Below are 12,042 nucleotides of genomic sequence, written 5' to 3' on the forward strand. Positions count from 1 at the left end.
GAGCACAGGGCACAAGGACTTCCCTGCTCCTGCTGGCCACACTCTTCCTGATGCAGGCCAGGATGCCCTTGGCCTTCTTGGCCACCTGGACACACTTGGCTGCTCCCACAGACCTCTGACCTGAAAGCAAACAGCTCCAAACCACCCAAGAGAATCACAGTCATAGCTTTGTGGGGGCTGGAAGGGACCTCTGGAGACCATCCAGTCCAACCCCCCTGCCAGAGCAGGGTCACCCAGGGCAGGTCATACAGGAACACCTCCAGGTGGGGTTTGAATGTCTCCAGGGAAGGAGGCTCCACAACCCCCCTGGGCAGCCTGTCCAGGGCTCTGCCAGCCTTAAAATAAAGTTCCTCCTCATGTCCAGAGGGACCTCCCTATGGCCAAGTTTGTGTTGATTACCTCTTGTCCTGCACTGGGCAGCACTGACAAAAGCCTGGCCCCATGCTCCTGACATTAAGTGTTGATCAGCATTGATGACATCTCCCTCAGGCTGCTCTTTCCCAGACTAGAAAGCTCCAGTTCTCTCAGTCTCTCCTCATCAGAGATGTTGCAGTGCCCTCAGCACCTTTGTAGCCCTTTGCTGAACCCTCTGCAGCAAGTCCCAGTCCTGCTGGAACTGGGGAGTCCATACCTGGACCCAGACAGGAGTGGGACCCAGTGCAAGACACACAGCCTGCCTCAGGTTTCTGAACCCCCCATAACAATTTCTCTGCCTAGCTCTCTAACCTGGCACAAGCTCTGCTGAGCCTCCCTCCCTCTGAGCCTGCTGTGCCCTGTGCCTGCCCTCTGCAGCTCCTGTGGGAGCAGGAGGGCAGACCAGAAAACAATCACTCTGCTTTCCAGCAGAGTTTTTGCTGTGCTCTTCACCTCATGGCAAACTGACTACAAGTCACTCCAAACACCACAGAAGTGCTGCTCCATAACTCAGTTCCCTCCTCAGTCTGCCACAGGCAGCTGCAGAAGAGCATGCTTAGGAAGCTCAGCATGGACAGGCTTACCTGGAGAGCCTTCCTCCTGCTCTCGTGGAGAAGCAGCTCCTCTGACAGCAGCAGAGTCCTGGCTGGGTTGCAGAGGTCCAAGGGCTACATGGGAAAGGGAAAAAGAAACCAAACCAACCAGACAAAAAAGAAGAAGAAAGCCCCAGTCAGACCTTCCACTGCAAGTGCTGCCCTGCCAGCAAAACTTTCCACCCACCAAACCCACTCTGTCTGCAAGCTGCAGCTCGGGAGGAGAAGCCAGCCGGGGCGCTGCTGAGGACAGAGCCTGCCTGCCGGCCACAGGCTGAGGAGAAGCCTCTCCTCCAGCCCCCAGCCCCCAGCCCGAGGCAGGCAGAGAGAGCCCAGCAGCTGCCTGCCCCTGCAGCTCTCACTGCTGAGCAGCGTGGGCCCGGCCGTGGCTGCGGCTCGGCAGGAAGCACAACCGCAGCAGTGGCACCGCGGGGGCTCACAGCCCTCACGCCAGAGGGTTTGCTGCATGCCTTCAGAGACTGCTCTCACACAGCCTGGCCCTGCTCAGGCCACACTCAGCTCTCCACTCAGCACCTTCCGTGTTCAGTGCTGGAGAGGAATAGGACAGGCCTGGTGGTCCTGAGTGGGTCCTGGTGGACAAGGAGCTCCCCAGGAGCCAGCAATGTGCCCTCGTGGACAAAAAGGCCAAAGGTCTCCTGGGTGCAGGAAGAAGAGTGTGGCCAGCAGGGCAAGGGAGGCTCTCCTGTGCCTCTGCTCTGCCCTGGTGAGGACACAGCTGGAGCCCCATGGCCAGTTCTGGGCTGCCCAGTTCAAGAGAGACAGAGAACTGCTGGAGAGAGTCCAGCAGAATCTGAGGGGCCTGGAGCAGCTCTGTGAGGAGCAAAGGCTGAGAGCCCTGGGGCTGAGAGCCTGGAGAAGGCAGCCCCAGAGGGGAGCTGAGCAAAGGAGCTGTGGGGGGCAAGAGGCTGGGGCCAGACCCTGCTCAGTGGTGCCCAGGGACAGGACCAGGGGCAGTGGGCACAAACTGGAGCCCAGGAGGTTCCATCTGAGCAGGAGGAGAAACTTCTTTGTTGTGAGGCTGCTGGAGGCCTGGAGCAGGCTGCCCAGAGAGGTTGTGGAGTCTCCTTGTGTGGAGAGCTTCCAACCCCCCCTGGGCATTGTGCTCCTGGGCAGGGTGCTGTGGGTGCCCTGCTGGAGCAGGGGCTGGTCTGGATGATCTCCAAAGGTGCCTTCCAAGCCCCTCCATGCTGGGATTCCCTAAACATGCAGGATCACAGAAGGCTTTCTGGGCTTATGGCCACATGAAGGACAAAAGGGAAGACACAGAGGCACTGAACAGCTGCAGCCAGCAGACTCTGGGCCATGCTTTAAGGAAAGCATTTATGGAAGTGTGGAGTGAGAACATCTGCAGTTGAGCTGCTCTGCTGGGCACTGCCTGTGGCAGCTCCATGCTCCCAGCTGCACTCACCTGCACAAAGACTGGGAAGACCAGCACCTTGGGAGCCAGTGTGACATAGGTGCCATAGCTGGAGTGTGGGATGTGAGGCCTCACGATGGTGCAGTTCTGGTAGTTCCCAGAGCTCTTCATCGACTGCACAGTCTTCATCAGCCTGGATTTCCTGCCAGAGCCTGTGTGGGATTTCCCTTTGCAGCCATTTCCTGGACCAAGAGAGGAAGCAGAAAGAAATAAGGACTCACAAGAGAGCTCCCAGGGAGCTGCTGCCTGCTGCCGGCTTGGAGCCTGCTCTGGGGCGGAGGAGGGCACACAGGGCTGGAGGCAGAGCTGCACAGACACTCAGCACTGCTGCCAGACCCTCCCATGGCCTCATATCACAGTCCCACAGTCTCACAGTGTCACCAAGGTTGGAAGAGACCTCAAAGGTCATCAAGTCCAACCTGGCACCACAGACCTCATGACTAAACCATGGCTCCAAGTGTCACATCCAGTCCCCTCTGCAACACCTCCAGGGATGGGGACTCCACCACCTCCCTGGGCAGCACATCCCAATGGCTAACAACTCTCTCTGGGAAGAACTTTCTCCTCACCTCCAGCCTAAACCTCCCCTGGCACAGCTTGAGACTGTGTCCTCTTGTTCTGCTGCTGGGTGCCTGGGAGAAGAGACCAACCCCCACCTGGCTACAACCTCCCTGCAGGGAGTTGGAGAGAGCAAGAAGGTCTCCCCTGAGCCTCCTCTTTTCCAGGCTAAGCAACCCCAGCTCCCTCAGCCTCTCCTCACAGGGCTGTGCTCCAGACCCCTCCCCAGCTTTCTTGCCCTTCTCTGGACACCTTCCAGCAGCTCAACATCTTTCCTAACCTGAGGAGCCCAGAGCTGGACACAGGACTCAAGGTGTGGCCTGAGCAGTGCTGAGCACAGGGCACAAGGACTTCCCTGCTCCTGCTGGCCACACTGTTCCTGATGCAGGCCAGGATGCCCTTGGCTTTCTTGGCCCCCTGGGCACACTGCTGGCTCATGTTCAGCCTACCATTAACCAGCACCCCCAGGTCCCTCTCTGCCTGACTGCTCTCAGACACTCTGCCCCCAGCCTGTAGCTCTGCCTGGGGTTGTTGTGGCCAAAGTGCAGCCCCTGGCACTTGGACTTGTTGAATGCCATCCTGTTGGCCTCTGCCCATCTGTCCAGCCTGGCAAGGTCCCTCTGCAGAGCCCTTCTGCCCTCTGACTGACCAACATCTGCTCATGAAGCACCAGCCCTGACTTCACTCTCCCCATGCAAAATGAGACCCCTCTTGACATTTCTGCTCACTCAAGAGCTGCTCACTCACTGGACCAAGGACTTAGGTGGACCAGGCCAGCAGCACAGACACATCTCTGTGCATCCAAAGAGTCAAGGAAGCCCAGCAAGCCCAGCTCAGGCCAGCACAGCAACTGCCTCTGCTTCAGGCAGCTTGGAAGAAGAGGTCACAGAACCATAGAGTGGTTTGGGTTGGAAGAGCCCTCCAAGATCATCCACTCCAAGCATCAACCCAACCCCACCATGGCCACCAAACCATGGCCCCAGGTGCCACAGCCACAGGTTTCTGGATCACCTCCAGGCATGGGGACTCCACCACCTCCCTGGGCAGCCTGTGCCAGTCCCTGACCACTCTTGCAGCTCAGAAATATTTCCTAATGTACAACCTAACCCTCCCCTGTACAATTTCAGGCCATTTCCACTCCTTCTGTCACCTGGAACAGAGAAAAGAGATCAAGCTCCATCTCACTGCAACCTACCTTCAGATGTGGTCCTACCACACACATCTCACCCCAGCACCACACACATCCCATCACAGGCATGGAAGGCACCTCAAGGCTCAGGCAGTTCCAACCCCCTGCCATGGGCAGGGACACCTCACACCACAGCAGGTTGCTCACAGCCACATCCAGCCTGGCTGCAAACACCTCCAGGCAGGAGGCTTCCACCACCTCCCTGGGCAGCCTGTGCCAGGCTCTCACCACCCTCCTGGGGAACAACTTCTTCCTAACATCCAATCTCAATCTCCCCATTTCTAGTTTTGCTCTATCTCCCCCACTCCTATCCCTCCCTGACACCCTCAAAAGTCCCTCCCCAGCTTTCTTGCAGCCCCCTGCAGATCCTGCAAGGCCACAATGAGGTCTCCTGGGAGCCTTCTCCTCTCCAGCCTGCACAACCCCAACTCCCTCAGTCTGTCCCCACAGCAGAGCAGCTCCAGCCCTCTGCTCCTCCTCGTGGCCCTTCTCTGGACACCTTCCAGCACCTCCAGATCCATCCCAACACCACACAACCAATGCAGCCCTCCAAGTACAAAATGAGAACTAGAGAACCCCAGCCTTGACTCTAAATGGTCACTCTTGAGTCACAAAGAGCTTCACCCATGGGGAGCACCTACCTGCACCAGCAATGATGACCCTTCCCTGTCCAGCAAGGGGAAAGCCAACTCAGGGAGGGGGAGGAACACTGGGAATGCAAACCTTGGGGCATTTTGTCCCCCCCCCAAGTCCTGCCTGCTCTGGATTCTGGGCTTTGGAGCTAGCAAAGGGCAGGGATGTCACATCATGGGGCAGTGGGTGGTGGCTTCATCACTGATTTTAGAATCAGTGAGATTGGGGGGGTGAGAGAAAGGGACAGAAGTCCATTCATGCAGCTGGGATCAAGCCAGGCCTTTCCCAGTGGCTCCCAGGGGGGTGATGGTTACTCAGCCACCAGGGTGGATTTCTGAAGGATGACCTCATTTTCACATGAGGCTGGCACAGCATCAGCCACTGCTTTTCAGCACTGCATGGTGGTGAGGGAGAAAGTCCAAGCAGCCTGGCTGGGTTTTCTCTCTGTCCCTCTCCATGTCAGGAAGCTGCTGTCCTCATGCTGAGGAGAGGTCACACAGCAGCTGTCCTCTGCAGCCTCCCACCTCAGCTGGGCAAGCAGAGCTGGGCCTTCACCCAACAAGCCACCAGCAGCTCCTCCTGCCACTCCACACCTGCCAGGCTGCACTGCTAGAGGCCAGGAGACATCAGTCAGGGCAGTGCCAGCACCTCCAGTGGCATTGATAACCCTGGGATTAGTGATAGGTAACAGAGAGCAGGGCTGGGGAGGAGCAGCTGAGGGAGCTGGGGTTGCTTAGCCTGGAGAAGAGGAGGCTGAGTGGAGACCTCATTGCTCTCTGCAGCTCTCTTAAAGGAGGCTGGAGCCAAGTGGGGGTTGGACTCTTCTCCCAAGTAACAAGGGACAGGACAAGAGGAAATGGCCTCAAGTTGCAGCAGGGGAGGTGTGGGTTGGACATGAGGAACAACTTCTTCCCCAAAAGCCTGGAAGAGGCTGCCCAGGACACTTGGAGGAGTCCCTGTCCCTGGAGGGATTGAAAAGCCCTGCAGATGTGGTGCTGAGGGACATGGCTTGGTGGTGGGCTTGGCAGTGCTGGGGCAATGGTTGGACTCAAGGATCTGGAAGGTCTCTTCCACCCCTGACTCCATGGTTCTATTAACAATTCTCATTGTTCCCTGCTTGCTGCTGCGTGGGTGAGGCCTTCCTTCCCCTGTGGCCAGGCAGCTGCTGCTCTGGGGGAGGCTTCTCTGAGAAGAGAAGGCTGAGAGGGCACCTGATCAATCTCTGTAAATCTCTGAGGGCTGGGGGTCAGGATGAAGGGGCCAGGCTGTGTTTGGTGGTGCCCAGTGACAGGGCAGGGAACAGCAGGGACAAGCTGGGACCCAGGAAGTTCCACTTCAACAGGAGGAGAATCTTCTGTGGTGTGAGGCTGCTGGAGGCCTGGAGCAGGCTGCCCAGAGAGGGTGTGGAGTCTCCTGCTCTGGAGAGCTTCCAGCCTCAGCTGGATGCGTTCCTGTGTGACCTGCCCTGGGTGACCCTGCTGTGGCTGTGGGGTTGGACTTGATGATCCCCAGAGGTCTCTCCCAACTCCTAACACTCTGAGATTCAATGATTCCTAAGCCCTTTCCTCCCAGCCTTTGAATACATGCAGCAGGGTCCCACCAGCATTCTGTCTCATGAGCACAGGGCACTGAGTGCTCTGAAGAGGCTTTGCCTTCACAGAAACTACCTTGGTCAGCCCCAGAGGTGGCAGCACCACAGCCTGCAGGGAGCCTGTACTGACAAGGGCCTCTGAGCACCTGGATGGCTTTCTGAGTGATGTGCTGGAGCCAGCTCTAAGCATCCTCCTCCCCAGACCCATCATACCCATGTGATGTCCTCCCCATCTGCTCTGCTCTCCTCAGACCTGCCTAAACATGAGCCAGCAGTGTGCCAGGTGGCCAAGAGGGCCAATGGCATCCTGGCCTGCAGCAGGAACAGTGTGGCCAGCAGGAGCAGGGAGGTCATCCTGCCCTGTGCTCAGCACTGCTTAGGCCACACCTTGAGTCCTGTGTCCAGTTCTGGGCTCCTCAGGTCAAGAAGGACATTGAGAGACTTGAAGGTGTCCAGAGAAGGGCAAGAAAGCTGGGGAGGGGTCTGGAGCACAGCCCTGTGAGGAGAGGCTGAGGGAGCTGGGGTTGCTTAGCCTGGAGAAGAGGAGGCTCAGGGGAGACCTTCTTGCTCTCTCCAACTCCCTGCAGGGAGGTTGTAGCCAGGTGGGGGTTGGTCTCTTCTCCCAGGCAAGCAGCACCAGAACAAGAGGACACAGTCTCAAGCTGTGCCAGGGGAGGTTTGGGCTGGAGGTGAGGAGAAAGTTCTTCCCATCAAGAGAGATTGGCCATGGGAATGTGCTGCCCAGGGAGGTGGTGGAGTCCCCATCCCTGGAGGTGTTCCAGAGGAGATTGGATGGCACTTGGTGCCATGGTTTAGTCATGAGGTCTGTGGTGCCAGGTTGGACTCGATGATCCTTGAGGTCTCTTCCAACCTTGGTGATACTGTGAGACTGTGACCCCACCTGCAGCACTGTGCCCTGCCCTGGTGCCCCAGCACAGGAAAGACCTGGAGCTGCTGGAGTGGTTTCAGAGGAGGCCACCAAGATGATCAGAGGGCTGGAGACCCTCCCCTGTGGGGACAGGCTGCAGCAAACTTTCTGAGGGTGCACTCAGTGCCAGCTGCATGAGCAAACCCTCCTGCAGCTCCCTGCTGCAGGGGTGTCCCAGCAGAGACCCTCCAGCATCCCCCCCCCTCCAGCCACCTCCACCCCTGCTTCCATCCAGCCCCAGGAGCTCCTGCTCCCACAGCAGCAGCCTCTGTCTCTGCAGTGTAAGGGACACCCACAACCTTCCCAAGAAGAATGAGCCAAAGCACTCAAGAGCACAGCTCAGAGCAGATAAGGCCTGGTCCAAAGCAAACACACAAACCTCCCCCCTCCCCCCCGCCTGCCATATCCCATTAGGCATCAGGAAGCAGCACTTTGGCTCCCAGATAACTGCCAGCCAAGCCAGGCCATGCTCTGCTGCCAGCCCAGCCTGCTGTTTACTGCTTGCTTCAGCAGCCTGCCTCGCTGGGGGGTGACCCTGGTGACCCAGAAGGCTGTTTCCAACCCTAAGTGAAACCACCCTGCCTCCTGCTCTCTCCCCTTTGGCACACTTGCACTGCCAGATAAAATCACAGCAGGGCAGAGCTCAGCCCAGGACAGATAGGATCTGTCTGGGTTGGTCAGGAGCTGCTTTCCCTCTTATCCCCAAATCACCTCCTTCTATCAGAGCAGTTCAGCACCTGCCCAAGCCCAGTGCTCTGTAGATGGGCACAGAAACACACCCAGCCTGCCCAAAGTGCCCACTCCTGGCACTGGGTGACTGGTGCCCAGCTCCACACCACTGCCTTCCAGCACTGCTCAGGCTCACTGCTGCAGCCCTCCCTCTGCAGAGCAAACTGAGAACAAGGACTAACAGTCACAGACCCCAGCATGGGGAGGGTTGGAAGGGACCTCTGGAGCTCACCCAGACCAACCCCCTGCTCCAGCAGGGCACCCACAGCAGCCTGCCCAGGAGCACAATGCCCAGGGGGGGTTGGAAGCTCTGCAGAGAAGGAGACTCCACAACCTCTCTGGGCAGCCTGCTCCAGGCCTCCAAACTTCCAAAGAAGTTTCTCCTCCTGTTCAGATGGAACCTCCTGGGTTCCAGTTTGTGCCCACTGTCCCTGGTCCTGTCCCTGGGCACCACTGAGCAGAGTCTGGCCCCAGCCTCTTGCCCCCCACAGCTCCTTTGCTCAGCTCCCCTCTGGGGCTGCTCTTCTCCAGGCTCTCAGCCCCAGGGCTCTCAGCCTTTGCTCCTCACAGAGCTGCTCCAGGCCCTCAGATTCTACTGGACTCTCTCCAGCAGTTCTCTGTCTCTCTTGAACTGGGCAGCCCAGAACTGGCCATGGGGCTCCAGCTGTGGCCTCACCAGGGCAGAGTAGAGGCACAGGAGAGCCTCCCTTGCCCTGCTGGCCACACTCTTCTTCCTGCACCCCAGGGCACCATTGGCCTTCTTGGCCCCCAGGGCACATTGCTGCCCCATGGGGAACTTGTCCCCCAGCACTCCCAGGTGCTTCTCCCTGGAGCTGCCTCCCAGCAGGTCAGCCCTCACCTGCACTGCTGCAGGAGGTTGTTCCTGCCCAGATGCAGGACCCTACACTTGCCCTTGGTGAACTTCATGAGGTTCCTCTGCCCAACTCTGCACCTCTCTGGGTCTGACACCCACAGCACAGCCTGGTGGGTGTCAGCCACTCCTCCCAGTTTGGTATCAAGGAGAAAGGGAAGAAGCCAGCCTCTTGCAGATTCCACCCTGCAGCAGGGACAAGTCCCCAGGGCCCAGCTGATCTGCTCCCAGGGGCCACAAACAGCAGGAAGGAGTTGCCATTATCCATGGTACAAAACATCCCCTGCAGCTGAGCAGTGGAAAACTCTTCTGGCTGCAGAGCCCCAGGGTTGGGAGCATCCAGGGCACAGGGCCCTCAGACCCACACTGTTCCCTCCTGCTCCCTGCCAGCCCCACACCTGGCCTGCCATGGGCCTCACCCTTACAGGCTGCACAACATTTTCTAGCTGGAACTCGTGGTGTGTGCCCACCAGGGAGGGAGTGCTGGGTTAAAGCCCCTCCTGCATGATCATGCCTGGAGTCAGCTCTGCTGTGGGCACACAGCTCACCCCAAGGCCAGGGTGCAAGGGTGGCCTCCCAAAGCTCCCAATCCACCAACAGGCAACTAGTGTCCCTGCATGGACCTGGACTCATGCAGAGCCCAGCCCTGCCATACTTCTCCTCCTACTCTCCCTGCAAGGCCAGCCACACCTGCTTCTCCAGGAAGCCCCCAGCACCCCTGCTGCAGCAAAGGAGTTTATGCTTCTAAGGGCTTTTGAGGAGGGACTCCAGAGACTGCCAGAGAGCTTGCAGCAGCCCTGCAAGGGAGCATCCCCCAGGTCTGCCACATCAGCCTCCACTGCTGTTGGCACAAACTCCAAGTCATGGCCATCCTCACCCTCTTGGTAATAAAATGAAGCTCAGAACAGAGGCCACAGGATTAGAGTCATAGAATCAGTCAGGGTGGAAGAGACTTCCAAGCTCATCCAGTCCAACCATAAGCCCAACAGTGCTGGCACTGCCCAGCATGCCATCAAATGAGCAAGGAAACTCATCACAGAGAGGCCCTTGGACCCCTCTGGGGAACCTCCCCAGCAGTGCTTGACACTTCATGCTCTCACCATGCCCCTCCTGGAGTCCTTGCCACCAGCCTCCCTCCAGCCACTCCATGAGCTCCACAGAGAGCTTCACACCACGAGACTTATCACAGTCTCACAGTCTCACAGTATCACTAAGGTTGGAAGAGACCTTGAGGATCATCAAGTCCAACCTATCAACACAGACCTCATGACTAGACCATGGCACCAAGTGCCACATCCAATCCCCTCCTGAACACCTCCAGGGATGGGGACTCCACCACCTCCCTGGGCAGCACATCCCAATGATGAATGACTCTCTCAGTGAAGAACTTTCTCCTCACCTCAAGTCTAAACCTCCCCTGGCACAGCTTGAGACTGTGTCCTCTTGTTCTGGTGCTGGGTGCCTGAGAGAAGAGACCAACCCCGACCTGGCTACAACCTCCCTTCAGGGAGTTGGAGAGAGCAAGAAGGTCTCCCCTGAGCCTCCTCTTCTCCAGGCTAAGCAACCCCAGCTCCCTCAGCCTCTCCTCACAGGGCTGTGCTCCAGACCCCTCCCCAGCTTTCTTGCCCTTCTCTGGACACCTTCAAGTCTCTCAATGTCCTTCTTAACCTGAGGAGCCCAGAACTGGACACAGGACTCAAGGTGTGGCCTAACCAATGCAGAGTGCAGGGCACAAGGACTTCCCTGCTATCCAGTGACACTCAGAGCTCTGCTCTCCTCTGTGCTTGAGGGTAGAGGTCTTCTTTTCTCTTTGATGCAGAGGTGGAAGATTACACTGCCCAAAATCCCCAGGCTTCTGTCACTGGCCCCAAAGCACCAGGGACTACACTGCAGCCTTGCCAGGCTAAATGCCATGACTTGATAGTGCTAGAAGGATCAGGTCCAGCTCTGCTGGGTGCTCTGAGCAGTGTTTTCAGCACAGAGAATCATAGAACTGTTTGGCTTGGAAAAGTAAATCACCCAGGAACACATCCAGGCAGGCTTTGGATGCCTCCAGAGAAGGAGACCCTGTAACCTCTCTGGGCAGCCTGCTCCAGGGCTCTGCCACCCTCAAAGTGAAGAAGTTTTTTTTCCTTACAGAATCATGGAATTGTCTGGATTGGAAAAGCTCTCAAAGATCATCCAGGCCAAACTTCAACCCAGCACCACCATGGCCACTAATCCATGGCCCCAGCACCACCATGGCCACAGGTTTCTGGAACACCTTCAGGGCTGGGGACTCTACCACCTCCCTGGGCAGCCTGTGCCAGTCCCTGACCACTCTTGCAGCAAAGACATTTTTCTTCATGCCCAACCTAGCCCTCCCCTGGAGCAATTTCAGGCCATTCCCTCTACTTCTATGACCTCAGCAACTTACCCACAGTAGCATTGTCCTCCTGATAGACAGGCCTCAGCAGCTGCAAGACACAACCCAGAAAGGACACAGTCATCTGGAGTAGACTTGGCTGAAGCAGACTTCACAGCAAACAACTTGTCAAGGGGCAGGGCTGGACTGCTCACTGGAATAGTACCAGAGGCTCTCCATGAAGCTCTCTTCCTTCCCAAAGGGAAGAGAAAGGGGATAAGGGAGGAGAGAGACTGATGGGGTGGGAAAGCAACTGCTCCAGCTGGGATGGAGAGAAGAGCAACCAAACAAAAGTAACTTTGCTGGGCTGGTGGAGTGGGGCTGGCTGCAGCACGTGTCACAAAGCCTCCAGGGCTCTGAAGAGCTCTGTGCTGCCAGTTCACCTTCATGCTCCCAGTTTAAGTTGTGTGCTAACCCAAAGCAGGACACAACTGCAAATCTGAGCATGCCAAAGCCAGGAGAGCCAAAGCAGTGCAAAGAGGTGAGCACCCTCCTAGCCTCACTGCCAGCAGAAAGTGAGAGCAAGGACTTCTACTGTGGTCTACACAGTGGAAAGCCTTCCCAAACCCTCACCCCCCTGGGAGTGAGCACTGAGAGGAGGCAGCAGGTTGCTCACCCCAGCCCTGCTCACACAGTGGTCAGTATTTAGGAAATGAGTGAAGGCTGCACCAAGGGGAACAGCTCTGGTTTGCCA

The 12,042-nt window shown here is 57.6% G+C and overlaps 1 protein-coding gene across 3 annotated transcripts in view; it reads right to left on the bottom strand.

Moving 5' to 3' along the window:
* The window catches only part of RGS3 (regulator of G protein signaling 3), a 121,843-nt gene that overhangs the window by 74,963 nt on the left and 34,838 nt on the right, over window positions 1–12,042 (bottom strand). For all 3 annotated transcript variants that reach the window (XM_068164084.1, XM_068164085.1, XM_068164086.1), the window contains 3 exons: window positions 11,361–11,400; window positions 2,437–2,627; window positions 999–1,082 (listed from right to left, as the gene is read on the bottom strand). In XM_068164084.1, coding sequence (XP_068020185.1) covers window positions 999–1,082; window positions 2,437–2,627; window positions 11,361–11,400 — 315 coding nt within the window. The remainder of the gene's footprint in view (window positions 1–998; window positions 1,083–2,436; window positions 2,628–11,360; window positions 11,401–12,042) is intronic.

The sequence above is a fragment of the Melanerpes formicivorus genome, unplaced genomic scaffold (genome assembly GCF_026170545.1).
Source record: "Melanerpes formicivorus ecotype bairdi unplaced genomic scaffold, bMelFor1.0.p_v2 SCAF_77, whole genome shotgun sequence".
Lineage (NCBI taxonomy): Eukaryota > Metazoa > Chordata > Aves > Piciformes > Picidae > Melanerpes > Melanerpes formicivorus.